The 27,660-nt window shown below is 42.5% G+C and overlaps 1 protein-coding gene across 1 annotated transcript in view; it reads left to right on the plus strand.

Moving 5' to 3' along the window:
* CD226 (CD226 molecule) overlaps positions 1-27,660 on the plus strand; it is a 91,356-nt gene that overhangs the window by 37,974 nt on the left and 25,722 nt on the right. The window contains exon 4 of the mRNA XM_002697693.7: positions 22,121-22,468. Coding sequence (XP_002697739.3) covers positions 22,121-22,468 — 348 coding nt within the window. The remainder of the gene's footprint in view (positions 1-22,120; positions 22,469-27,660) is intronic.

Consider the following 27,660-nt stretch of genomic DNA (forward strand, 5'->3'; position numbering starts at 1 on the left):
GCACCCCGTCAGGCCTGAGTAAGGGTCCCTCTCGGTGTGTGGGTTCCCAGGCACAGCAGGTTCCAGCCCCCTGGGTGGTCCCAGTGAAGAGTGGCAGCTACTGGCTGTTAGGGAGAGAAGCACACAGGGGTAGGTGCACCCCCACAGCGTATAGAGGGCCCAGGGGGTTTGCAGGGAGTGCTGAAATCTCGTCAGTGTCCACGTCGCGCATGGCCCCTTCTCAAGTCTACAGAGCTCCCTGCAGTGCAGGGCTGTTTGGAGCTCACTGCTTGGAGACACCAAGCATTGAACCAGGTTTTTCCATTCTCCCCTTCATCACTTGCCTTTATCTGTTATGGAGAACACGAATGTCTGAGAGTTGAAGGTCCCCAGAAGCCTTCTCCTTTCTTAGTGATGGCACCATACGTATAAGATATTTTTCCCAAGTGAAAGAGGCTTATATTCAGATAGTCAAAAGAGAGCTGTAAGAGTGAATATTCAGCTTGCTTTTCTTTAAATGCTGTTGCTATTATTAACTGGAGATTTTTGCAAAGCCAAGGGAGATGAAAGGGCAGCAAGTTCCCCGTTCCTTACTTAAAATGTCTTCTGTTTCATAGATCTTGACTTCTGGCTGTAGAATTTTGCAGAAATTGCTTTCCAGTTTCTCAGAGAAATTTGAATTGGATAGAAATCCTGTTGGTAAAAATTGTGAATTCCCGATTTTTCTGAGCAGTGTGTTTTAAAGACTGGGTTTTGCAATTCAGTTAATTTTATTACATCGTTTCCTTCTATGGCAGTTGAAGTATCTAAATCCTCAGACATATATTTATATAATGTCACACACGTTATATATTGATGAATTGTGGGGATGTGCATGTGTCATTTCTTCTTTGCCCCTTTTAGCTTTATATCAGTTGCTCCTTAGTCATTTCTCATGTCATTCATCTTTTATTTGTTCTGCACAAAGCCAACTGAAAATATTGAAGAAATGTAATGAAGTAGATACTAAAATAAATACTGTAAATAGTGATGTGCCAGAAAATGCTAAATGAGGAAAGAAATTGAACACGGGGTAGATGCTGTGAAACTTAATCAACCATCTGCCTTTCATGTCCTCAGCAGGTTTTCTTAGGGCGAATAACTTTGCATTTGGTCAAAGAAGCTTTGAGATATCTTGGTGCTCCCAGAGTCAGCCTACAGAATGGCTTTTGGTTGGCTTGAAATCAAAATGACACTTTTTCTATCCCAGGATTTCTGTGAACATGGAGTCTCAATGGACAATTTCTAGAGGCTCTGTTTTTCTAAGACCAGATTATGTGTCTGTTCATCCACTTAGAACTGTGCCTTATTTGTCTTTTTTTTTTTTTAAATTGAAGTATAGTTGATTTACAATGTTGTGTTATTTTTAGGTATAAAGTGATTCAGTGATACATATATTAATATACATGTATAGCAGATATATGCATTGTTTTTTCAGATTATTTCCATTTAGATTGTTGCTGCTGCTGCTTCTAAGTCATTTCAGTCATGTCCGACTCTGTGTGACCCCAGAGACAGCAGCCCACCAGGCTCCCCCGTCCCTGAGATTCTCCAGGCAAGAACATTGGAGTGGGTTGCCATTTCCTTCTCCAATGCGTGAAAGTGAAAAGTGAAAGGGAAGTTGCTCAGTTGTGTCCAACTCTTCGCGACCCCATCAAGATATCAACTATAATTCCTCGTGCTGTGTATGCAGTAGGTCCTTGTTTGGTTTGCATTTCTCTAATAATTAGCCATGTTGAGCATCTTTTCATGTGCCTTTTGGCTATCTGTATGACTTCTTTGGATAAATGTCTATTTATTAATAGACCTTCTGCCCATTTTTTTTATTTTTTATTTTTATTTTTATATTGGGCTGTATGAACTGTTTGTATATTTTGGAAACTAAGCCCTTCTTGGTCACATCATTTGCAAATATCTCCTCACATTCCATAGGCTGTGTTTTTTATTTGTTTATGGTTTCCTTTGCTCTGAAAAAGCTTATAAGTTTAAGTCCCATTTGTTTACTTTTGCTTTTCTTTCTTTTTCCTTGGAAGATTGACCTAATAAAACACTGGTACGATTTACGTTAAAGACTATTTTTTGTATATTCTCTTCTAGGAGTTTTATGATGTCATGTTTTATATTTAAGACTTTCAGCCATTTTCAGTTGATTTTTGTGTATGGTGTGAGGGAATATTCTAACTTCATTGATATACGTGTGCCTTACTTTATGTCAATATTCAGGAATCTTTATTGAATGAATGAATGGCAAAATTGGTAAAACGTCATTGCCTCCCATCCGTTATCCGTCACCCTGCTTATGTCTCCCACCGCCCCTTCCTGCACCCGCAGGCACCCCCCCCCCGCCTCTGCTCCCCGGGGGGCACCGTGGCCGGTGGGGGCCTGACTCCTGCTTCTTCTGTGTCCTCTGCCACAGCCGGTCTGCTCCAGGCCACTTGCCTGTGGGAGCCTGCCTCCTTTCCTTCACGCAGAGAGCAATCTAATGGACGATTTCACACTAATGTGTGGGTGCCTGCCAAGAGCAGAAGTTGTTATGTGCATTTTAACAAGGACAAGTAAAGAAATTGATTTCTAATTATAGGACTTAAGGCATAATAAAATAAGATTTTTAAAAGCAAGGGCCTCCTGGGAGCCTATTTTGCCTTTGTGTGACTCAGCCTGGTTGCAGGGTGGAGAGGAGAACTCGGAGTATCACGTGAGATCCTTCCCGGAGATGAGGGCCGGGGCCCCAGCCCTGGCTGAGGGTGGCTCTGTGAACCCCACCCCTTCTGTGCCACCCGCCGTCTGGGAGACTCACCTCTGATCGTCAGTCTGAGTTGGCACTCGTCATGCGTCTAATGCTGGTGCATGATTAGGACTCATGGAGAAGGCAATGGCACCCCACTCCAGTACTCTTGCCTGGAAAATCCCATGGATGGAGGAGCCTGGTGGGCTGCAGTCCTTGGGGTCGCTGGAGTCGGACACGAATGAGCGACTTCACTTTCACTTCTCACTTTCAAGCATTGGAGAAGGAAATGGCAACCCACTCCAGTGTTCATGCCTGGAGAATCCCAGGGACAGGGGAGCCTGGTGGGCCACCGTCTATGGGGTCGCACAGAGTCAGACACGACTGAAGCGACTTAGCAGCAGCAGCAGCAGACAATTCACTAACACAATTTAGTCTCCAGTGGCATTAGTGGTAAAGAATTCGCCTACCAATGCAGAAGATGTAAGAGACTCAGGTTCGATCCCTGAATCGGGAAGATCCCCTGGAGGAGGGCATGGCAACCCACACCAGCATTCTTCTCTGGGGAACTCCATGGACAGCAGAGCCTGGCAGGCTACGGTCCGTGGGGTCAGAAAGAGTCAGACGTGACTGAAGCAACTTAGCACACAGGCACAGAAGGGTATGATTAGAGTTGGTGTTAATCTTTTGATTCTTTTTCTGGAAAACTCTGCCATGCAGAAACTCTACATTAAATTTCCAAATCTGGGGCGGGGGGGGGGGGGGCGGGCAGTTGCTAACATTTTAGCAGAAAACAAGCCAACGTTCCTGGGCACTATTGTCATTTTTGGTTTTACAAGACTTCAGAACTAGACTATTTAAAATTCTTATATCCTGTGGGTCATTTCTTTTCCTAGTTGGGAGAAATTGCAGTGTATACCCCAAAGTTAAACTGTTTCAACAGACCTTATGATACTGACTTAAATAAAAAGCATCATTTTCATTGTACCATGACTGAGAGATTGCAATGTGTTCTTTCAGCAATTAAAACCCATGAGGGTTAATTAGGAGATTTGGATTGACATATACACACTGCTATATATAAAATATGTAACTAATAAGGAGTCTCTGTATAGCACAGGGAACTCTACTCCATACCCTGTAATAGTCTATATGGGAAAAGAGCATTAAAAAATAGTGAAATATATATGTATCTATGTATAACTAAGGGCTTTCCAGGTGGCTCAGTGGTAGAGAATCCACCTGTCAGTGCAGGAGACACAGGAGTCTCGGGTTTGATCCCTGGATCGGGATGATCTCCTGGAGAAGGAAATGGCAACCCACTCCAGTATTCTTGCCTGAAAAATCCCATAGACAAAGGAGCCTGGCAGGTTGCTGTCCATGGAGTTGCAGAGTCGGATGCAACAAGTACACACACTTATTTTATGTGTATAGCTGATATGTACGTGTAACTGATGTATGTATAACTGATCCACTTTGCTGTACTCCTGAAACTAACAAACATCGCAGATCAACTGTGGTGGTGGTTTAGTTGCCAAGTCATGTCCGACTCTTGCAACCTCATGGACTATAGCTTGCTTGTCTTCTCTGTCCATGAGATTTTCCAGGCAAGAATACTGGAGTGGATTGCCATTTCCTTCTCCAGGGGATCTTGCTGACCCAGAAATCAAGGTCAGGTCTCCAGCCTTGCAGGCAGATTTACTGACTGAGCTACGAAGGAAGCCTGTACTTAAAACAAAGCCCCCGCCGCCCCCCCACCCCAAAATAAAAAAATGAGGAAAGTTTGCTGTGTAAGAAGGCCTGGTCACCCTTCACATAGCGTCTAGGAGCTCCATGAAGCTTCTGGGGGCTGCCTGGGATCAGGCTGGGGGTGTTGGGTCTGCAGCAGCTGCTTGGAATCACAGAGGGTTTTAATCACAAGTATGGGCAGCCTGAGTTGCAAGCCTTTTACTGTTTGATGCTCAGACAGGGGCATCACATTTTGGACATGAGGCAAACTTTGTCTTACTATGTAATGTTGGGGCCGAATTTCTGACTTACCACCCAGGACATGCCTCCCTGATTCTGGTTACATCCTGCATTTAAACAAATGACCACACTGGTCCTGCCTCCCTGAGGGCTTTGTGGCTGGTGTTTTTATCTCTTGACGCAGCTCTCATTCTTCCAGATTTATCTGCGTGTTTCTGTCAAGCAGTCTTTTAGCTTATTTTTATCTTGTTTGGTTCCTTTACCTCTTATCTGAACTTTAAATGAAGGACATGGGGAGAGGATTTTTGTGAAGACCCCTAATTTCCCTAACCAGGTGGTCTTGCTGCTTCTGATCAGTTCTGGCGAGATCCAGATTGTACTGAAATTCAGCCACTGAAGTCCTCACTCCCCGCCCCCCATTAGTCTGCTGGGGCTGCTGGAACAAGATAGCAGGCTGGGTGGCTTAAACCACAGAAGTGTGTTATCTCACGGCTCTGGACGCTGGGCATCCAAAATCAAGGTGTCAAAGGTTTGGTTCCTCCCGAGGCTTCAAGTAGAGGCTGTTGCACCATGTCTCCCAGCTTCTGTGTTCTCTGGCCATCCTTGGCGTTCCTTGGCTTGTGGATGCATCACCCCGATCTCTGCCTGCATTGTCACAGACAGTCTCTCTGTGTGCCTGTCTGTGTCCCGAGTTCCCCCGTTTACAAGGACACCTGTCCTGCTGGATCAGGGCCCACTGTCCTTCAGCTCGACCTCACCTTACCTGATGCCCCTGCGACCACCGTGTTTCCAAACAAGGTCGTATTCTGAGGTGCTGGGGGTAGGACTTCAGCACAGGGATTCTGGGGGGCACACAATTCAACCTACAACACCCCAGACATCACCTGGGATAAGTCCAGGTTTATGGAGAAATGCCGTCGTTCCTTGCAGTGCTTTCTACATTCGAAACAATGACACTGCAAGAGTTTGAGGGTGGTCAGAGCATGTAGTCCATACGGCTTCCTGAGGGTGCTCTAGTTCTGTTCCGCTCGAAGCTGCTGGACTCTCGGTTCAGCATGACTGCGTATCTGACCAGGCAGAGCTGGGGGGAGGCAAAGTCACCCGTGGTCAATTCAGCCTTTGGGTCTATGCTCTTCCTTCCGCCTGCGGCCTCTGCTGCCCCCCACCCGCCATCCCTGGGAGACCCTCAGTGGCCACTGCTCCCCTTTCTGAACCTTATTGCCTGCTTGTGATCAGGAATGTGGGTTTCTATTTCTTTTTTTTTTAAAGGAAGCTCTTTTTAATTTTATTTATATTTTTACTATAAATTTATTTATTTTAATTGGAGGCTAATTAATTTACAATATTGTATTGGTTTTGCCATACATCAACATGAATCCGCCACGGGTGTACACATGTTCACCATCCTGATGCCCCCCCCACCTCCCTCCCCATACCATCCCTCTGGGTCATCCCAGTGCACCAGCCCTGAGCATCCTGTTATCATGCATCGAACCTGGACTGGCAATTCATTTCACATATGATATTATACATGTTTCAATGCCATTCTCCCAAATCATCCCACCCTTGCCCTCTCTTACAGAGTCCAAAAGACTGTTCTATACATCTGTATCTCTTTTGCTGTCTCACATACAGGGTTATTGTTACCATCTTTCTAAATTCCATATGTATGCGTTAGTATACTGTATTGGTGTTTTTCTTTCTGGCTTACTTCACTCTGTATAATAGGCTCCAGTTTCATCCACCTCATTAGAACTGATTCAAATGTATTCATTTTTAAGGCTGAGTAATATTCCATTGTGTATATGTACCACAGCTTTCTTATCCATTCATCTGCTGATGGACATCTAGGTTGCTTTCATGCCCTGGCTATTATAAACAGTGCTGCGATGAACATTGGGGTACACGTGTCTTTTTCAATTCTGGTTTCCTCGGTGTGTATGCCCAGCAGTGGGATTGCTGGGTTGTATGGCAGTTCTATTTCCAGTTTTTTAAGGAATCTCCACACTGTTCTCCATACCGGCTGTACTGGTTTGCATTCCCACCAACAGTGTAAGAGGGTTCCCTTTTCTCCACACCCTCTCCAGCATTTATTGCTTGTAGACTTTTAGATAGCTGCCATTCTGAGTAGCGTGAAATGGTACCTCATTGTCGTTTTGTTTTGCATTTCTCTGATAATGAGTGATGTTGAGCATCTTTTCATGTGTTTGTTAGCCATCTGTATGTCTTCTTTGGAGAAATGTCTGTTTAGTTCTTTGGCCCATATTTTGATTGGGTCATTTATTTTTCTGGAATTGAGCTGCAGGAGTTGCTTGTATATTTTTGAGATTAATTCTTTGTCAGTTGCTTCATTTGCTATTATTTTCTCCCATTCTGAAGGCTGTCTTTTCACCTTGCTTATAGTTTCCTTTGTTGTGCAGAAGCTTTTAATTAGGTCCCATTTGTTTATTTTTGCTTTTATTTCCAATATTCTGGGAGGTGGGTCATAGAGGATCCTGCTGTGATTTATGTCAGAGAGTGTTTTGCCTATGTTATCCTCTAGGAGTTTTATAGTTTCTGGTTTTACATTTATATCTTTAATCTGTTTTGAGTTTATTTTTGTGTATGGTGTTAGAAAGTGTTCTAGTTTCATTCTTTTACAAGTGGTTGACCAGTTTTCCCAGCACCACTTGTTAAAGAGACTGTCTTTTCTCCATTGTATATTCTTGCCTCCTTTGTCAAAGATAAGTTGTTCGTAGGTGCATGGGTTTATCTCTGAGTTTTCTATTTTGTTCCATTGATCTATATTTCTGTCTTTGTGCCAGTACCATACTGTCTTGATGACTGTGGCTTTGTAGTAGAGCCTGAAGTCAGGCAGGTTGATTCCTCCAGTTCCATTCTTCTTTCTCAAGATTGCTTTGGCTATTCGAGGTTTTTTTTGTATTTCCATACAAATTGTGAAATTATTTGTTCTAGCTCTGTGAAAAATCCCATTGGTAGCTTGATAGGGATTGCATTTAATCTATAGATTCCTTTGGGTAGTATACTCATTTTCACTATATTGATCCTTCCGATCCATGAACACGGTATATTTCTCCATCTATTAGTGTTCTCCTTGATTTCTTTCACCAGTGATTTATAGTTTTCTATATATGGGTCTTTAGTTTCTTTAGGTAGGTATATTCCTAAGTATTTTATTCTTTTCATTGCAATGGTGAATGGAATTGTTTCCTTAATTTCTCTATTTTCTCATTGTTAGTGTATAGGAATGCAAGGGATTTCTGTGTGTTGATTTTATATCCTGCAACTTTACTATAGTCATTGATTAGCTCTAGTAATTTTCTGGTGGAGTCTTTAGGGTTTTCTATGTAGAGGATCATGTCATCTGCAAATAGTGAGAGTTTTACTTCTTCTTTTCCAATTTGGATCCCATTTATTTCTTGTTCTGCTCTGATTGCTGTGGCCAAAACTTCCAAAACTATGTTGAATAGTAGTGGTGACAGTGGGCACCCATGTCTTGTTCCTGACTTTAGGGGAAATGCTTTCAACTTTTCACCATTGAGGATAATGTTCGCTGTGGGTTTGTCATATATAGCTTTTATTATGTTGAGGTATGTTCCTTCTATTCCTGCTTTCTGGAGAGTTTTTTTTTTTTTTTTTTTTTATCATAAATGGATGTTGAATTTTGTCAAAGGCTTTCTCTGCATCTATTGAGATAATCATTTGGCTTCTATTTTTCAATTTGTTAATGTTCTGTATTACATTGATTTGTGGATATTGAAGAATCCTTGCATCCCTGGGATAAAGCCCACTTAGTCATGATGTATGATCTTTTTAATGTGTTGTTGGGTTCTGATTGCTAGAATTTTGTTAAGGATTTTTGCATCTATGTTCATCAGTGATATTGGCCTGTAGTTTTCTTTCTTTGTGCCATCTTTGTCAGGTTCTGGTATTGGCATGATGGTGGCCTCATAGAATGAGTTTGGAAGTTTACCTTCCTCTGCAATTTTCTGGAAGAGTTTGAGTAGGATAGCTGTTAGCTCTTCTCTAAGTTTTTGGTAGAATTCAGCTGTGAAGCCATCTGGACCTGGGCTTTTGTTTGCTGGAAGATTTCTGATTACAGTTTCAATTTCCGTGCTTGTGATGGGTCTGTTAAGATTTTCTATTTCTTCCTGGTCGAGTTTTGGAAAGTTGTATTTTTCTAAGTATTTGTCCATTTCTTCCACGTTGTCCATTTTATTGGCATATAATTGTTGATAGTAGTCTCTTATGATCCTTTGTATTTCTGTGTTGTCTGTTGTGATCTCTCCATTTTCATTTCTAATTTTATTGATTGGGTTTTTCTCCTTTTGTTTCTTGATGAGTCTGGCTAATGGTTTGTCAATATTATTTATCCTCTCAAAGAATTGGCTTTTGGCTTTGTTGATTTTTGCTATGGTCTCTTTTGTTTCTTTTGCATTTATCTGCCCTAATTTTTAAGATTTCTTTCCTTCTGCTAACCCTGGGGTTCTTCATTTCTTCCTTTTCTAGTTGCTTTAGGTGTAGAGTTAGGTTATTTATTTGACTTTTTTTTTGTTTCTTGAGGTATGCCTGTATGAACCTTCCCCTTAGCACTGCTTTTACAGTGTCCCACAGGTTTTGGGTTGTTGTATTTTCATTTTCATTCACTTATATGCATATTTTGATTTCTTTTTTTGATTTCTTCTGTGATTTGTTGGTTATTCAGCAGTGTGTTGTTCAGCCTCCATATGTTGGAATTTTTAATAGTTTTTCTCCTGTAATTGAGATCTAATCTAACTGCATTGTGGTCAGAAAAGATGCTTGGAATGATTTCAATTTTTTTTGAATTTACCAAGGCTAGATTTATGGCCCAGGATCTGATCTATCCTGGAGAAGATTACGTGTGCACTTGAGAAAAAGGTGAAATGCATTGTTTGGGTATGAAATGTCCTATAGGTATCAATTAGGTCTAACTGGTCTATTGTATCATCTAAAGTTTGTGTTTCCTTGTTAATTTTCTGTTTAGTTGATCTATCCATAGGTGTTATTGGGGTATTAAAGTCTCCCACTATTATTGTGTTATTGTTAATTTCCCCTTTCATACTTGTTAGCATTTGTCTTACATATTGTGGTGCTCCTATGTTGTGTGCATATATATTTATAATTGTTATATCTTCTTCTTGGATTGATCCTTTGATCATTATGTAGTGTCCTTCTTTGTCTCTTTTCACAGCCTTTATTTTAAAGTCTATTTTATCTGATATGAGTATTGCTACTCCTGCTTTCTTTTGGTCTCTATTTGCATGGAATCAGAGAAGGCAATGGCACCCCACTCCAGTACTCTTGCCTGGAAAACTCAATGGATGGAGGAGCCTGGTAGGCTGCAGTCCATGGGGTCACAATGGGTCGGACATGGCTGAGCGACTTCACTTTCACTTTGCGTGGAATATCTTTTTCCACCCTTCACTTTCAGTCTGTATGTGTCCCCTGTTTTGAGATGGGTCTCTTATAGACCACATATATAGGGGTCTTGTTTTTGTATACATTCAGCCAGTCTTTGTGTTTTTGGTTGGGGCATTCAACCCATTTACGTTTAAGGTAATTATTGATAAGTATGATCCCATTGCCATTTACTCTATTGTTTTGGGTTCAAGTTTAGACACCCTTTTTGTGTTTCCTATCTAGAGAAGATCCTTTAGCATTTTTTGGAGAGCTGGTTTGGTGGTGTTGAATTCTCTCAGCTTTTGCTTGTCTGTAAAGCTTTTGATTTCTCCTTCGTATTGGAATGAGATCCTTGCTGGGTGCAGTAATCTGGGCTGTAGGTTATTTTCTTTCATCACTTTAAGTATGTCCTGCCATTCCCTCCTGGCCTGAAGGGTTTCTATTGAAAGATCAGCTGTTATCCTGATGGGAATCCCCTTGTGTGTTATTTGTTGTTTTTCCCTTGCTGCTTTTAATATTTTTTCTTTGTGTTTGATCTTTGTTAATTTGATTAATATGTGTCTTGGGGTGTTTCACCTTGGGTTTATCCTCTTTGGAACTCTCTGGGTTTCTTGGACTTGGGTGATTATTTCCTTCCCCATTTTAGGGAAGTTTTCAACGATTATCTCCTCAAGTATTTTCTCATGGTCTTTCTTTTTGTCTTCTTCTTCTGGGACTCCTATGATTCGAATGTTGGGGTGTTTAACATTGTCCCAGAGGTCTCTGAGATTGTCCTCATTTCTTTTAATTCATTTTTCTTTTTACCTCTCTGATTCATTTATTTCTACCATTCTATCTTCTACCTCACTAATCCTATCTTTTGCCTCCGTTATTCTACTGTTGGTTCCCTCCAGAGTGTTTTTGATATCATTTATTGCATTATTAATTCCATATTGACTCTTTTTTATTTCTTCTAGGTCCTTGTTAAACGTTTCTTGCATCTTCTCAATCCTTGTCTCCAGGCTGTTTATCTGTGATTCCATTTTGTTTTCAAGATTTTGGATCATTTTCACTATTATTATTTGTAATTCTTTATAGATTCCCTATCTCTTCCTCTTTTGTTTGGTTTGGTGGGCATTTATCCTGTTCCTTTACCTGCTGAGTATTCCTCTGTCTCTTCATCTTATTTATATTGCTGTGTTTGGGGTGGCCTTTCTATATTCTGGCAGTTTGTGGAGTTCTCTTTTTTGTGGAGTTTCCTTGCTGTGGGTGGGGTTTTACAGGTGGCTTGTCAAGGTTTCCTGGTTAGGGAAGCTTGTGTCGGTGTTCTGGTGGGTGGAGCTGGATTTCTTCTCTCTGGAGCGCAGTGAAGTGTCCAGTAATGAGTTATGAGATGTCAGTGGGTTTGGAGTGACTTTGGGCAGCTGTATATTGAAGCTCAGGGCTATGTTCCTGTGTTGCTGGAGAATTTGCATGGTATGTCTTGCTGTGGAACTTGTTGGCCCTTGTGTGATGCTTGGTTTCAGTGTAGGTATGGAGGCGTTTGATGAGCTCCTGTCAATTAATGTTCCCTGGAGTCAGGAGTTCTCTTGTGTTCTTGGGATTTGGACTTAAGCCTCCTGCTTCTGCTTTTCAGTCTTATTTTTACAGTAGTCTCGAGACTTCTCCGTCTATACAGCACCGATGATAAAACATCTAGGTTAATGATGAAAAGTTTCTCCACAGTGCGGGACACCCAGAGAGGTTCACAGAGTTACATGGAGAAGAAAAGAGGGAGGAGGGAGATAGAGTTGACCAGGATGAGATGAGGTGGAATCAAAAGAGGAGAGAGCAAGCTAGCCAGTAATCACTTCCTTATGTGTACTCCACAGTCTGGACCACTCAGAGATGTTCACAGAGTTACACAGAGAAGAGAAAAGGGAGGAAGGAGACAGAGGTGGCCAGAAGGATAAAGGGGGGAATCAAAAGGAGAGAGACAGATCCTGCCAGTAATCAATTTCCTAAGTGTTCCCCACTGTCCAGAACACACTTAGAGATTCACAGAGTCGGGTAGTGAAGAGAAGGGGGAGGGAGGAGATGGAGGCGACCTGGTGGAGAAAAAGGAGAGCCCAAAGAGGGAGAGAGCAGTCAAGCCAGTAATCTCGCTCCCAAGTAAAAATGGATACTGAAGATTGGGTTCTTAAAGGTACAAAGTTGATAACAAATACCAAAAAGCAAAGATTAAAAATCTAGAGTAGAGGTTGGATTTTCAAAAATAAAATATTAAAGGAAAAAAACCCACAAAGTCACAAGAATTATAAAATATATATATATATGAAGCTTTCTTTAAAAAATAGGGTGTCTCTCTTTTTTTTGCAAAGTAATAGTAGCTTATAAAAATGAAAATTAAAGGAGTAATAGAGGACTTAAAGATTAAAAAAATTAAAGAATGATAGTAAAAATATATCTAGGACTTTCTCTGGTCTTGTTGTGGGCAGTGTAGGGTCAGTTCATTTTCGGATAGTTCCTTGATCCGGCTTATATATCTCAAGAGCTATAGGCCCCTTCCTATGTAGTCGGTGCTAACTACAGGGTTTTAATCTATTGCACCTGTCACTTCCAAGGAGGTTCCCTCTGTTTTAGCTTCTTCTGTTTGCTGGTCTCTTCATTGTTTGATTTCCACCCTGAGACAAGGAGGGTGGTGGTGGACAATTTTTTAGGCTCACTTGTTCAGTCGTGCTGTGGGGAGGGAGGGAGGGACGCTGCGAACAAATAACACTGGTGTGTGCTCGCAGGGTCTCGGCCACACTGGGTTTGCCCCCGCTCACGGCGTATGTGCTTTCCCTGTCTACACTGCTCAGGCTCTAGGTTGCTCTGCCGGGAACTGTCTGAGGCGGGCCCTGGATTGTATGCACTTCCCAGGTCTAAGCCGCTCAGCTTCAGGAACTTGGGTACTCCTCAGAGGCGCAGACTCAGTTGGGCCTGTGTTTTGTACCCTTGCCAGGTCCGAGCAGCTCAGGTGACCAGGTGTTTGGCAAGCGAGGTCACTGCAACTTATCACTTCCCCTATCCCTGCCGCTTGGTTTTCTGGGTGTACAACCAGCGCACCTTCTCAGGTGGATGTTGACTGTCTAGAATCCCAAGAAGTCTTGGTTAGCAACGAAGCCTGCTTGCAGTTTGGTAGACAATGCCTCTCTGGGGCCGCAATTGACCCCTTCCGGCTCTGGCTGCCCTCGCCTGCCTGTCACCAGGCAGGGGGATGGGCCGGGCTAGCTCTGCTCAGTCCTTTGTTCTGTGAGCGGGCCTGATGGTGTCTTAGGTTAGGGCTTTTCGCGTACCTCTAGTCAGTCCTTTGTTCTGTGAGCAGGCCTGGTGGTGTCTTAGGTTAGGGCTTTTTGTGTGGTAGCTATCCCGCAGTCTGGTTTGCTAGCCCAAGTTAGTTCCCTCAGATTGCCCTCGGGGCATTCAGGCCCAGTCCTTACTCTAAGCAATGCAGCCTGTGCCTCCCTGCCCAGCCCCCCGCTTGCTAGTGGTGGGTGCAGGCATCTGCACTGCTTCTCCGCTGGGGGAGTTACTGTTGGGCACGTAATCTGTGGGTTTTAATTATTTACTTATTTTTCCTCCCGGTTATGTTGCCCTCTGTTGTTCCAAGGCTTGCCACAGACTTGGCAGTGAGAGTGTTTCCTGGTGTTTGGAAACTTCTCTCTTTTTTAAGACTCACTTCCTGGGTTGGAGCTCCATCCCTACCTCTTTTGTCTCTCTTTTTACCTTTTATGTTTTTTCCTACCTCCTTTTGAAGACAATGGACTGCTTTTCTGGGTGCCTGATGTCCTCTGCTGGCATTCAGAAGTTGTTTTGTGGAATTTACTCAGCGTTCAAATGTTCTTTTGATGAATTTGTGGGGGAGAAAGTGGTCTCCCCGTCCTATTCCTCTGCCATGTTAAGACCGACCCTATTTATTTCTTTATTTTAATTTTTTTTTTGACCACACTGCATGCCATGCCCGACCAGGAATCAAACCTATGCTCCCTGCACTGGAAGCATGGATTCTTAACCACTGGACCACCAGGGGAGTCTTTGAGATTCTGTTTCTTTTTCTTGCCTTTTACACTGCTTTAATTAGTTAACTATTGAGATATAGTTGGCATATATCATTATGTTAGCTGGATGTGCAGCATAATGATTTGATATTTGTACATACTGTAAAATCATCACCCTATATATACACAGAATTTAAAATTTTCCTGTGCTGAGAACTTTTAAGATCTGTTCTCTTCGTGATTCCTTGTTTTTCTTTTTTAAAATTTTATAATTAAAAAAATTAGTTTGACCTCACAGCATGGCATGTGAAACCTTAGTTCCCTGACCAGGGATCAAACCTGTACCCCCTGCATTGGAAGCATGAAAACTTAGCCACTGGCCCACAAGTGCCTGCTTGCTTATTTTTTTAGAATTTTATCTCAGGTCACTTAAGAATACTTCCACAGTCCCATGCAGTCATCATTTTATCTTGCGTTTGTAGGGGACACTTTCTATTGGTGAGTTTTTAGAGAAGTTCTCAACTGAGCACATACGTAGTTGCGGTGCAGTTGGGAGTATACAAGGCTTCTGCTCTGCTCACTTCCCGTTAGCTGGTGTAAATGCAGCGCTCTTCTGTATGACAAGGGAGCTCAGCCTGGTGCTCTGTGACAACCTAGAGGGGTGGGATGGGGAGGGAGGTGGGAGGGAGGTTCAAAAGGGAGAGGACATGTGTATACCTATACATGATCCATAGGTCATACACATAGGTGTATGGCAGAAACCAATACCACATTGTAAAGCAATTATCTTCCAATTAAAAATAAAATATTTTAAAAATGCAGTGTTCTTGCAGAAAGCTTCAGGCCATCTGGCTGTTGAATTTTTAGCCTGTTGGAAATCTCAGTAGGAGAAGGCGTTGTCTCAGGCTGTGCCCGGGGAGAGGCCTGACCAAGCAGAGGTTATGGATGTGGCCTCTCTCGGGAGGGTGGGTGGGATGACCCAGGGATGGTAAGTGCAGAGAGGAGAGCAGTGGAATCCAGGGAGGACAACGGTGTTTGAAAAGACCAGCAAAGAAAGAGGGAAGGAGACCAGGGCAGGTGAGGAAGGAGAGGGGTAAAGCAGGAACGTGCGGTGTCAGCAAAGCCAAGGCGTTTCCAGGAGGGTGAGCCTTCAGTTCTGAGGATCAAGAGTGTGGGTGAGTCGAGCAGCGTGGGGCCTGGTGGAAACGGTGTTCCGCGCGGAAGCTCACGTCGGAACTGAGCAGGCGGAGTCCGGGGCAGCGGGTGCCCTGCAGAATTCTGAACGGATGGGGAAGCAAAGGGTCAGCGTGCAAAGCAGGCTTTCAGGGCCGGGGGAGACCTTGCTCAGTGTCGAGGAGCTTTCTGGTTCCCGTCTTCCCCTGGAGTGTTGGCCAGGGTGTCACGTGGCACGTCTCTCTGCCCTTCCTAGTTCTGCAAATTGGTCCTTGGATTTAGAGGCTTGATCACAGTCAGGTTTGATCATTTGGGCAAGGCGGCTACTTCCAGGGTGGCGTTGTGGCGACTCCAGTGCCTTTGTTGTGAATTTGTCAACATGGGTAATGGTTGCTGGGAAACATTAATTCATTTTGTTGTTGTTATTTAGTTGCTAAGTTGTGCCCAACTCTTTCACCACCCCATGGACTGAGCCCGCCAGGATCCTCTATCGATGGGATTATCAAGGCAGGAATACTGGAGTGGGGTGCCATTTCCTTCTCCAGGGGATCTTCTCCACCCAGGGATCGCACCTTCGTCTCCTGCATTGGCTGGCAGATTCTTTACCACTGAGCAATCTGGGAAGCCCTATTAATTCATTTAGGCATTCTAAATGTGATACTAAGCACATTTCTTAATATTATCAACAGATACACATTGCATATTGTCTGCCAAGTGAAACTGCAAATTTTTGTTGTTGTTGTTGTTGTTAGAAAAATATCAGTTGATGTTTTACTCTATGCCAAGCACTGTTCTAGGTCCTAAGGATAGAATGGTAAATAAAGGTCTGGGTTCATGAAGTTTGAAGTAAAACAAAACTCAGGGTTTTGTGAGGTTGGTGACTTTTGTGGCAGAGCTGCTCACATTGCAGGCAGAACCAGTGAGGACTGTGGGGAAGGATGGTGAGTGGCTGGGATGTGATGGCGGGCAGGCAGCGGTAGGATGCCCAGAGGCACCCCGGAATGCAGGTGGTGCCCAGGGACTGAATGGTGCTTGGAAACGGCAGTGAAGCACTGAAGTAGTTTTCGGAAATGATCCATTACCCTGCCAGAAAAAACACATGCACAGTGCAGAGGATTTCATCATGTTATTCTACAATTAAAAAAAAAAAATCACGTGAAAGCAACACACTGACAAACCTATTAGAATGGCCCAAAGCCAGAACACTGACCACACCCAGTGCTGGCAGGAAGTGGAGCTCAGTCATTCAGGAATTCTCATTCACTGCTGGTTTCCATGCAAAATGGTGCAGCCACTTTGGAAGACGGTCAGTCCTTAAACAACTAAACCTACTCTTGCCATTCAGTCCAACAGTCTTGCTTGTTGATGTTTGTCCAAAGGAACTGAAAGCTTATATCCATGTGAAAACCTACACACGGTTGTTTATAGCAGCTTTATTCCTAAGTTCCCAAACTTTATAGAATAAACTAAGATGTCCTTTAGTAGGTGAATGGCACTGTGGTACATCCTGATGACAAAATATTGTTTAGTACTAAAAAGACATGAGCTATCAAACCATGCAAAGACACAGGGGAAACTTCAATCGATATTACTAAGTGGAAGAAAAAGTGAAAGTGTTAGTCACTCAGTTGTCCTGACTCTTTGCTGCCCCATGGACTGTAGCCTGCCAGGCTCCTCTGTCGATGGGATTCTCCAGGAAAGAATACTGGGGTGGGGTTCCATTTCCTTCTCCACGGGATCTTCCCAACCCTGGGATGGAACCCAGGTCTCTTGCATTGTGGGCAGATTCTTTACCATTTGAGCCATGACGAAAGCCCTGGAAAAAGACTACATATGTAGGATTCCAACTGAATGACACTCTAGAAAAGGTAAAACTATGAGGCAATAAAAAGCTCAGTGGTTTGCAGGACTGAGGGGTTATTAGAAGCACATGGAGGGTTTTAGAACAGGGAAACTACATGGCATGGTGATGATGGATACATGTCCTTACACATTTGTCCAAACCGTAGAATGTGCAACACCAAGAGTTAACTCTAAGGTAAATGATGGATTTTGTATGATTATCATGTGTCATTGTGGGTTCAGCCTTGATAAAAGATGTTATCATTCTGTGTGTGATGTTGATAATGAGGGAGGCTGTGTGTGTATACACACACACACACACAAAAGCAGGGAAGTATCTTCCTCTCAATTTTGTTGTCAACCATAAACTGTTCTAAAAACTAGTCTTTCAAACAAAAGACAACACAGACTATTCTATGTGTGCACTACAAATCCATATGTAACTAAAATATATATAAAATTAACTGGTTTTTATTATTTTTTGTTTCTATTTTTAATCAACCTCTTGCTTCCCTTTTAATAATGTCATTTTGATCCTTCCTTTAAGTAGATTCCCTTTCCGGTTCCAAGCACATCCAGATGCCGGGTCGTCTCGGGCTTGTGGGGTCTCTCTGGTTGTTGCTTTCAGGGTCGTTCCATGTCGCTTTACATGTGCTGAGCAGGGGGACCAGGAGGCCTGAGCCCAGCAAGCCTTTGCGCAGGGCAGGCTCTGCAGCCCTCCTCGGGGTCTGGATTCTCACGGGACACAGTCAGCTGTTTGGTTCATCGGCAGAGGTTAATGGGGGCGAGTCTGTGCTGCAGTCACCTGCCTCTGCCATGGGGGCCTTGACCTTCAGTCCAGTTAGTGTCTAGTGACAGGTGGGTCGGGTCCTTACCCAGGGCCTGCGCTGTGAAAACCTCCCTGTGCCTGCTCCCTGAGGGGTCTGTCCGCCCGAGACCCCGAGCGAGACCCACAGAGGAAAACAAAGCAAACAAACAGGGGCTCTGGCCCTGACGACAGACAGCAAACCCGCGGGGAGAGCAAGCGGGCCTCTTCCTTCCCAGGGTCCAGCACGGCTCGCAGAAAGTTTTTGTTGCTCTTTTTTGTTAAAATTATGTCTCTGTTCTTTCACTTCTCCCAACACAGGGCCCCTCTCTGGTGTAGCCTTTCATTTATACTGCCCCACGTTTCCTTCTCTTTTCTCATACCTTCCTCTCCCTGTCTGAATCTCAGTTCTCCTTTGTTTCCTTTAAGCTTTTATTTTCTTCTTGTGCATGGTCTCCCTTTCCTTTTTTTCCCCTGGTGTTGGGTTGTCTTGCTTGGACAGGAAGTGTTTTCTGTCTGGAGTGTTAGCTCTGTGAATTGTTGTATGGCTGCAGATTGTAAACTGCAGGGCTGTGGTTTCTCTTTCCAACAGCATTTTGTCACATGGATCCACTTGCTGAGGAGGAAGCTAGTTTTTGGGGGACGTGAGACTTGCATAGACAGAGTATTGTAGTTTAACACAGATGGCGTGTCTTATTGTATTTTATAATAAATTGTTTTTTCAAGAGCGATTTCCCTTCTCCTCTTCTGTCCTCTCATCTCTATGCCTTTTTTCTTTATTGGAAGTATATTTTGCATGTAATATTATATTAGTTTCAAGTGTACGACATAGTGGTTTAACGTTTATGTACATTACGAACTGATCACCAGGATAAGTCTTGTTCATCTGTCACCATACAAAGTTAGTACAATATTATTGATATTATTTGGCTGCCCTGAGTGGCTTGCAGGATCTCCGTTCACAACCAGGGATCAAACCTAGGCCCATAGCACTGAAACTGCTTAGTCCAGTCCTAGCTCCTGGAGTACCAGGGAATTCCCAGTACAATATTATTATCTATAGTCCCCATGCTGTACATTACATACCTTGTTTGTTTATTTTATAACTGGAATTTTGCGCCTCTTAATCCCTTTCCCCTGTTTCACCTAACCCCCCCATCTTTTCCCCACTAGCAACTGCCAGTTTGTTCTCTGTATCTATAAGTTTGCTTCTGGTTTGTTTGTTTGTTTGTTTTTCATATGGTATTTATCTTTCTCTATCTGACTTATTTAACTTAGCATGATACCTTCTAGGTCTATCCATGATGTTGCAAAGAGCAAGATTTCATTATTCTTTTTATGGCTGAGTATATTCCATTGTGTGTATATACCTCATCTTTCTTATCCATTCATCTGTTGATGGACACTTAAGTTGCTTCCATAATCTTGGCTGTTGTAAATAATGCTGCAGTGTGAATTTAGGGGTGCATGTGTCTTTTCAAATAAGTGCTTTCATTTTCTTTGGATAAATATCCAAAAAGTGAGATTGCTGAATCATGTTGTAGTTACATTTTTAATCTTTTGAGGAACCTCCGTACTATTTCCACAGGTCGTACCAATTTATTATGTTCCCACCAGCGGTGCACACGGACTTCCGTCTGTCTTCATCCTCACCAATACTGATTATTTCTTGTCTGTTTTATAATAGCCATTCTGGCAAGTGTAAGGAGCTATGTCATTGTGGTTTTGATTTGCATTTCCCTGATGGTTGGTGAGGGAGAAGGCAATGGCACCCCACTCCAGTACTCTTGCCTGGAAAATCCCATGGACAGAGGAGCCTGGTAAGCTGCAGTCCATGGGGTCACTAAGAGTTGGACACGACTGAGCGACTTCACTTTCATTTTTTACTTGCGTGCATTGGAGGAGGAAATGGCCACCCACTCCAGTGTTCTTTCCTAGGGAATCCCAGGGACGGCAGGGCGTGGTGGGCTGCCGTCTATGGGGTCTCACAGAGTCGGACACGACTGAAGCGACTTAGCAGCAGCAGCAGCAGCAGATGGTTGGTGATGTTGAGCATCTTTTCATGTGTCTGTTGGCCGTGTGTATGTCTTCTTTAGAAATATATCTGTATTTATGTCTTTATGTATCATGTTCTTAATTACTGTAGCTTTATAGAATAGTTGGAAATCATGAAGTGTGATGCCTCCAGCTTTGTTCTTTTCCAAGATTTTTTTGGCTCTGTGGTTCCATATAAATTTTAGAATTATTTGTTCTCTTTATTCTCTTAAAATTATCAGGGACTCCAAAGAGTCTTTTGTTAATATAGCTTATAACTATCAATATTTACTATATTAGATATTAAAATGGCATAAAACTGAAAAGACCAGAACTTACAAATTGTTGTTGTTGTTCAGTCACTTAGTTGTGTCTAACTCTTTGAGACCGCATGGACTGCAACATGCCAGGATTCCCTGTCCTTCACTATCTCCTGGCGTCTGCTCAAACTCATGTCCACTGAGTCAGTGATACTATCCAACCATCTCATCCATTGTTGCCCCCTTCTTTTCCTGCCTTCAGTGTTTCCAGGCATCAGGGTTTTCCCCAGTGAGTTAGTTCTTTGCATCAGGTGGGCAAAGTTTTGGAGCTTTAGCTTCAGTATCAATCCTTCCAATGAATATTCAGGGTTGATTTCCTTTAGGATTGATAAGCTTGATTTCCCTGCAGTCCAAGGGAGTCTCAAGAATCTTATATAGCACCACAAATTGGAAGCATCAATTCTTCAGTGCTCAGCCTTCTTTATGGTCCAACTCTCACATCCTTACATGACTACTGGAAAAGTCATAGCTTTGACTAGATGATCTTTGTCAGCAAAGTGATGTCTCTGCTTTTTAATACATTGTCTATGTTTGTCATAGCTTTCCTTAGAATAAGCAAGTGTCTTTTAATTTCATGGTTGCAGTCACCATCTGCAGTAATTTTGGAGCCCAAGAAAATAAAATCTGTCCATGCTTCCACATCTCCCCCTTCTATTTGCCATGAAGTGATGGGACCAGATATCATGATCTTAGTTTTTTGAATGTTGAGTTTTAAGCCAGCTTTTTCACTCTCCTCTTTCACCCTCATCAAGAGGCTCTATGATATACTTTTCAATAACTTCTATGCAGAGTACATCATGTGAAATGCCATATTGATAATTCTCCTGGCAATCTTGATTCCAGCTTGTGAATCATCCAGCTTGGTATTTCACATGATCTACTCTGCATATAAGTTAAATTAGCAGGGTGACAGTATACAGCCTTGACATACTCCTTTCCCAATTTTGAACCAGTCTGTTGTTCCATGTCTGGTTTATAAGTACATATCGCATTATCCATCAGAGCCTCTGAAAACATCAGTATATTCCTATATGATGACGAATTTCTAAGAATATATATATATATATATTCTTATATAATAAGATTTAAGAAGGTAAGTTAAATCTTAATATAACTGTGAAAATAAGTTTGTTATTGCAGGTCTCAGACCGGGAACTCCCTAGGGTCCTCAGACCACATTATAAGAACTACTGACTTAGATAGTTGGTAATGATTTCCTGAGCACTGTGTGCTGGGTTTGCCAGCTATGGTGATAGGGAGGTGGGGAAGTATTAGAGAGCTTTCTTGGTTTCCAGGAATTCATATCACATGTGGGTTCCTGCTCTATCTATGCATAAGACAACCTGTATATCTGAAAGATGAGTTTATGTATATATTCTGTGACAATGATTTGCTCTTTCTTTTATGGCCATTAAAGTCTCAATCAGTAAGGTTACAATCTGTATATTTGATACTCAAACACTTGAGTCACCAGCCTAGCATCACCACAGAACAGTCTTGTGAAATTGAGCCTTTTGATATGATCACTACCAAGAAAAACTCCAGGGGGTTCAGTTATGTTCCTATTATATGGTTAACCAAGGAAATCTTAAAGGAATATGTGTGAACAACCACATCCTCTTTTCTATTTATGTTCCAGCCTCTTTCAAAAATCCTTTTCTTATAAAAAATGTGGTGTAAAGGTATCATTTACACTCAGTGAGACTATGTTAAATAACATCATTAATCATCATTTTCATAGAGCTTTCTGGATTTCTCCACCCTTATATCCAAGAACTCGAGGACCAAAATGTAATCACTTGCTTGTTCTTTTCAGACAATTTTGAGGATGCTGGGCCACCAAATAGCCAGATGGTCTCAGAACCTGGAAAAAACATCACGCTCACCTGTGAGCCTCGAGAGAACCATCTGTTAGAAGAAGTGTCATGGGAAAAGATCCAGCCCCAGCAGATTGACCTCTTAATAAGCTGCAACTTGTCCCAAGGAAGAAATTACACGTCCAAGTACCCAAGACAGATACTGAGCAACTGCAACAAGGGCATGAAAAAGGCCTTTGTCACCATGCCTAATGTTATAGGCTCTGACTCAGGACTCTACCGCTGTGGCTTCAAAGCCAGCACTGGGGAAAAAGAAACCTTCGTGATGAGATTGACCGTAACCAATGGTGAGTGGGTGGCACCTGTCTCCACGTGTCAAAAATAGGAAAAGCTCGAGTGGGTTGATTTCTTTTGTCTTTCTCATGACTTTCTTATACAAAATACCTGTAATGATTGAATTTGGTAAGTTGTCAGTTACTGAATGTTATTCTTTATCTTGCTGATCCGTCAATCACAGATTTTTTTTGGATCTGTCATATTCCAAAAACTTTTAAAAAATTCAGTGCATCTGAAAAATATGTGGCATTAACATCCAATATGTTTTGACTATATAATTTCTTTTTTAAAAAGTGTCTTTAAATTTTTTTTTTTATTAATTTAATCAATTTATTTCTGGCTGTGCTGGGTCTTTGTTGCTGCACAGGCCTTTCTTGAGTGGCAGCGAGCGTTTCTAGTTGTGGCATGCGGGCTTTTCATCACGGGGGCTTCTCTAGTGTGGACATGGTCTCCAGGGCACAGAGGCTTCAGTGGTTGTGGCTCAGTTCTAGAGCACAGCTTAATGGCTTTGGTGCCCGGGCTTAGTTGCTCCTTGGCATGCGGGATCTTTCTGGACTAGGCATCGAACCTGTGTCTCCTGCATTGGCAGGTAGGCTCTTTACCACTAAGCCACCAGGGAATCCCCTCAGCTATATAATTTCTAACTTTTCAATTCTGTTCAAACTTGCTGACGGTGGTGACTGGGTTTTACCATCCTCGTGGCTCCTCAGCAATGACGGGGAAGATGTTTGATTAGCGTCTGCTGAATCAGCATTGAGTAGAATGTAATACATGTGTGGTAATGTGCTTGCTCCTTTGCCAGATCAGAGCTTTGGTTCCCTCACTTGTTTTCAGACCTGGGAGCAGGAACAGACTGGCCTTGAAGCTTTGCAACTCGCCTTCAAGGCTTCTCATCTGAGCTGGCTCAAGGCCCAGTGCTTATTTAGTATTAGTCATTTGTCTGCTGTGTCATAATGAAGCCCTAAAACCTGTGTGAGAGTAAGAAAAAGTGGTATTTCACCTGCTGAAGTGCAAATACAGAGAGACCTGTACGGACCTGTGTAGAAGTCAGTCCAGAGGCCCGAGTTACAGCCTAGCAGGAGGAAGGCCATCTCAGACTCCCCCTTCTGGCTCTGGGGAAGTCTGTCAGAGAAAATAATGTCAGAGGAACCTGTCAGAGAAAATAATGTATATTTACTGATGACAGAAATTTTATTTCACTGTATTTTCACTCTTTACTTTCCTCCTCCTCCTTCCTTTCTGCTTTCCTTCCCTCCTTTCCTCCTTACTTCCTTCTCTCCATCCACCCATATCTCTTTCTCCATTACTTTCGTGTGCTTCCAGCCACCTCGTGTGCTTCAGCCTGTGTGTAGACTTTTGAGCTGAGGCTTCCTAGGATGTGGCTGCCCTGCATACACGCTGCTCACGCTGCCGGCCAGAGTGCCTTCCTGCTTCGGGAAGAAGAGGAGGTTTAGTGTGTACAGCAGCCTCCGCAGCTGCGCCCCGGCAGCTGTGTGTGCAAAGGATGTTCTTGGCCAGAGGTTAGCAGTTGTCAGTACATAATCACTTTGGACAGCATCAAAGCTTTCTTTGCTTCTCAAGTGAACTAGAGGGTTAATGGAATGTTGAGGAGGGAGGAAATATTCAGGGGAGAAAAATTAACAGAGGTTCTTCATTTTAAATGTTGACTTCATTCCTTCATACATATAGAGAAAATACTTCTTGCCTTGAAGAAATACTCTTGCATTATAGAAGTGTTTTTAACACCTGGCCAGAGAAAGAAAGAATAAAAGCAATCATTAAGGCTTCTCTGGTGTCTCAGTTATAAAGAACCCACCTCCCAATGCAGGAGATGCAGGTTCAATCCCTGGGTGGGGAAGATCCCCTCGAGAAGGAAATGACCAATCACTCTGGTATACTTACTTGGAAAATCCCATGAACAGAGGAGCCTGGCAGGCTACAGTCCATGGGGTGGCAAAGAATCGAACATGACTTAGCGACTAAACAATAAACACACAAATCTTCTCTCAGAGACCAAGGTAAGAGAATATTCTCTTCAGAAAATGTCATAACCATTTTCAAACACATCTGAAATAAGATCTTGGCCATTATATGTTGAAAAAGTTATTATAAACATCTTAAATCCTAGAGAAAAATGGATTCTTAGGAGGTATAGTTATTTAACTCTAAATAATTAATAAAAATGTCTTTCACTTATCCAAACATGGCTAAATTCCTTGCACACAGCTATTTCTTTTCTCTGTAAATAAGCCACAGACAGTGTTGAAAATGACTGAATGTAATGATCAGTATAGTTAGGGTTCAAGTGTTTTGAATACTTAAAAAATGGATTTTTGACATTCAATTGACAGGTTGAAAGAATATCAACTGGGCCCATTAGTAAAACATTATAATTGACAGAACATGATAGCTGTTGACTCAATATTTTGGTTTAATTCTTTTCAAAATAACTGTAAGTAAAGATTGAAGGTTAAAAAAAATCAGATGGAAAGCAAAAATAGATCACTTGTATTTCTTTGATATGATTTGATTATTTCAAGTCCTAGGGCTGTTCGGTCAAAAATCAATGTAGGGATGAAAGCAGAGAGACAGGTATGAGATGTGGAGGCGATCTAATTTATTTCAACTGTCAAGGGAAAGGTGATGGTGACGCAGATTTTGTAAACTGCTGGGCATCCTTTTGTGAGCTCCCATCAACTTTTTTCATGGGATCCAAAAGAGATTTTCATGACTCTCGTATTCGACACACACGCACATGCATGTATATACACACACGCACGCACACACACACACATGTGCATGCACACACATGCACGCACATACACACATACACACACATGCACACACACACACATACACCCATGCATGCGTGCACACACACACACACATACACACACATGCCTCTTCCCCTGATTTTGCCCACTTGCGTTCATCTTCAGACAAGTACCAGGTACTGAGAGGTCACCAAAAAGATGATACGCTATCAACTGATACATCGTATATCCAGGCCTTGACTTATTTTGAACAGAGGCAGAAAGTGGCAGAAACATTTTCTCTGCGGAATGAAATGTTTGTTTCCCCTTCTTTGTACTCAAGACCTGGTAAGTAGTCTAAAATGGATCCAGACTGAAATTTCTGAATTTGGAGCTTGTCTGGACCAAGGAAGGGCCAGGAACAGGGGAAAATGCTGGTATACCTACAATGACCAAAATTAATTTGGACCCTTAATATCCTATGGATTTTCACTAGTCATGGGAAAAGTATTTTAACTTTCATCAGAAGGATTTTTGAGGTCTTCTAATATTAACTAAATAGCATTCTGACTACAGTTGTTTTTGATTATAAAAAGAAGGGGGATCAAAGACGTGAAAGCAGTCGTCTCAGAAAGTTTCTGGAGAAGACCTGTTTCTAACTCTGTTAAGAAGTATTCTTCTCCAATCTTTTCCCACTAATGAGGGTATTTAGCTGAACCATCAAGTTTCAAATAAGACTTTGATGATCAGAGCAGAAGAAAGAGTTAAAACAGAATCTGGGGACTTACACAGCACGTGTGGGGAAGGAGGAGTTGTGTGTGTTGGGCTTCCCTGGTGGCTCAGATGGTAAAGAACCTGCCTGCGATGCAGGAGACCTGGGTTCGATCCCTGGGTTGGGGAGATTCCCCAGATAGGGAATGGCTACCCACTCCAGTATTCTTGCCTGGAGAATCCCATGGACAGAGGAGGTGATTGCAATCAAATGACTAGGTTGGTGCTGAGATTCTGAGTTATGGGTTAATACAGGAGGTAGTCTCAATTGAATGATAGCTTGGTGAAATTCTGGATGTTGTATAAGAGCAATGAAAGTTACTCTCAATTCTTTATCACAGGTGGCACAAGGTAGTATTTAAGGATGTGTCAATCAAGTAGTATAGAATAAGAAAGAGGCATTGGAGACAAAGGAAATTAGCTAAGAGTTGGTTGCAACAGTCAGGGCATCAGTGAGGGGGCTCTCAAATGGACTGCCACTGTCACATTCTGGGTCTTTGGCCCACAAACAGGAGCCCACAGTTTGATAGACAAATTACAAATGGCATATAAATTAGAAAAAGGTTCCCCTTCTCTGCACCAATGCAGATCCAAGCTCATGTACAAGTTGGTGATGGGCCCCAGGTCCCCTACCACTCGGCTGGGCACACGTAGCCTGGCGAAGCGGAAAGATGTTGGTCAGATGAGAATGTCAGCCTGTGCTTGTCACCACCTCCACAGTCACTCACACCTTCCTACTCTCTCTTCTTCCTAACCCATTTACTCATTCTCACCACAGTTACCTCGTTTCCTTTAGAGTTTCGGTCAGATCTCACCATCTTCATGAATCTATAATTTCAAATGATTCCCTGACATTGAACCATTAAGCAGCTTTAATTTTTCAAACTTTTATAGCAGGAAAGGTGATAACCTCAAGTTATTGAATAACTGCATCTATTTGCAATGACCCAGACCCTTACATTAGAAATTACTTGAGATTGAGGATCATGATATCTCTGCTTAGAGATGTCAAAGTATCCTTCCAGAGTATGCTTAGTAAGTGTTCTTGACCCATGCTGTGCATGCCGATATTCCTGTGTGTTCTAGTACAAACTGTGTCCATTTCATTTTCCAGTTTTCTAGCTGGATTGCTTCTGGGTTTTCTTCATCAACACTTAACATTTGAGATTTAGTGATTGCTAATCAAAAGAAACCTGAGCTCTCAGAAGATCCATTGGAATGTTTGGGGAGAAAATTCTCATGAGCTTCATTTACATATATATCTTTCAAAAAGTATATCTTCTTTTTAAACTTCTCTTGTTGTGCATATTCTGTATTCAGTTCAGTTCAGTCGCTCAATTGTGTCCGACTCTTTGGGACCCCATGAACTGCAGCACACTAGGCTTCCCTGTCTATCACCAACTCCCAGAGCTTGCTCAAACTCATGTGCATCGAGTCGGTGATGCCATCCAACCATCTCATCCTCTGTTGTCTCCTTCTCTTCCTGCCTTCAATCTTTTTCAGCATCAGGGTTTTTTCCAGTGAGTCAGCTCTTCGCATCAGGTGGCCAAAGTATCGAACCTTCAGCTTCAGCATCGGTCCTTCCAATTCTGTATTAATGGTGTGTAATTACTAATTGATAGACGTGGAGGATGGAACTTGTAAATGAAGATTGCAGAAGTTTTCACTAGGAAATCATG

This window comes from Bos taurus, chromosome 24 (genome assembly GCF_002263795.3).
Source record: "Bos taurus isolate L1 Dominette 01449 registration number 42190680 breed Hereford chromosome 24, ARS-UCD2.0, whole genome shotgun sequence".
Taxonomy (NCBI): Eukaryota; Metazoa; Chordata; class Mammalia; order Artiodactyla; family Bovidae; genus Bos; species Bos taurus.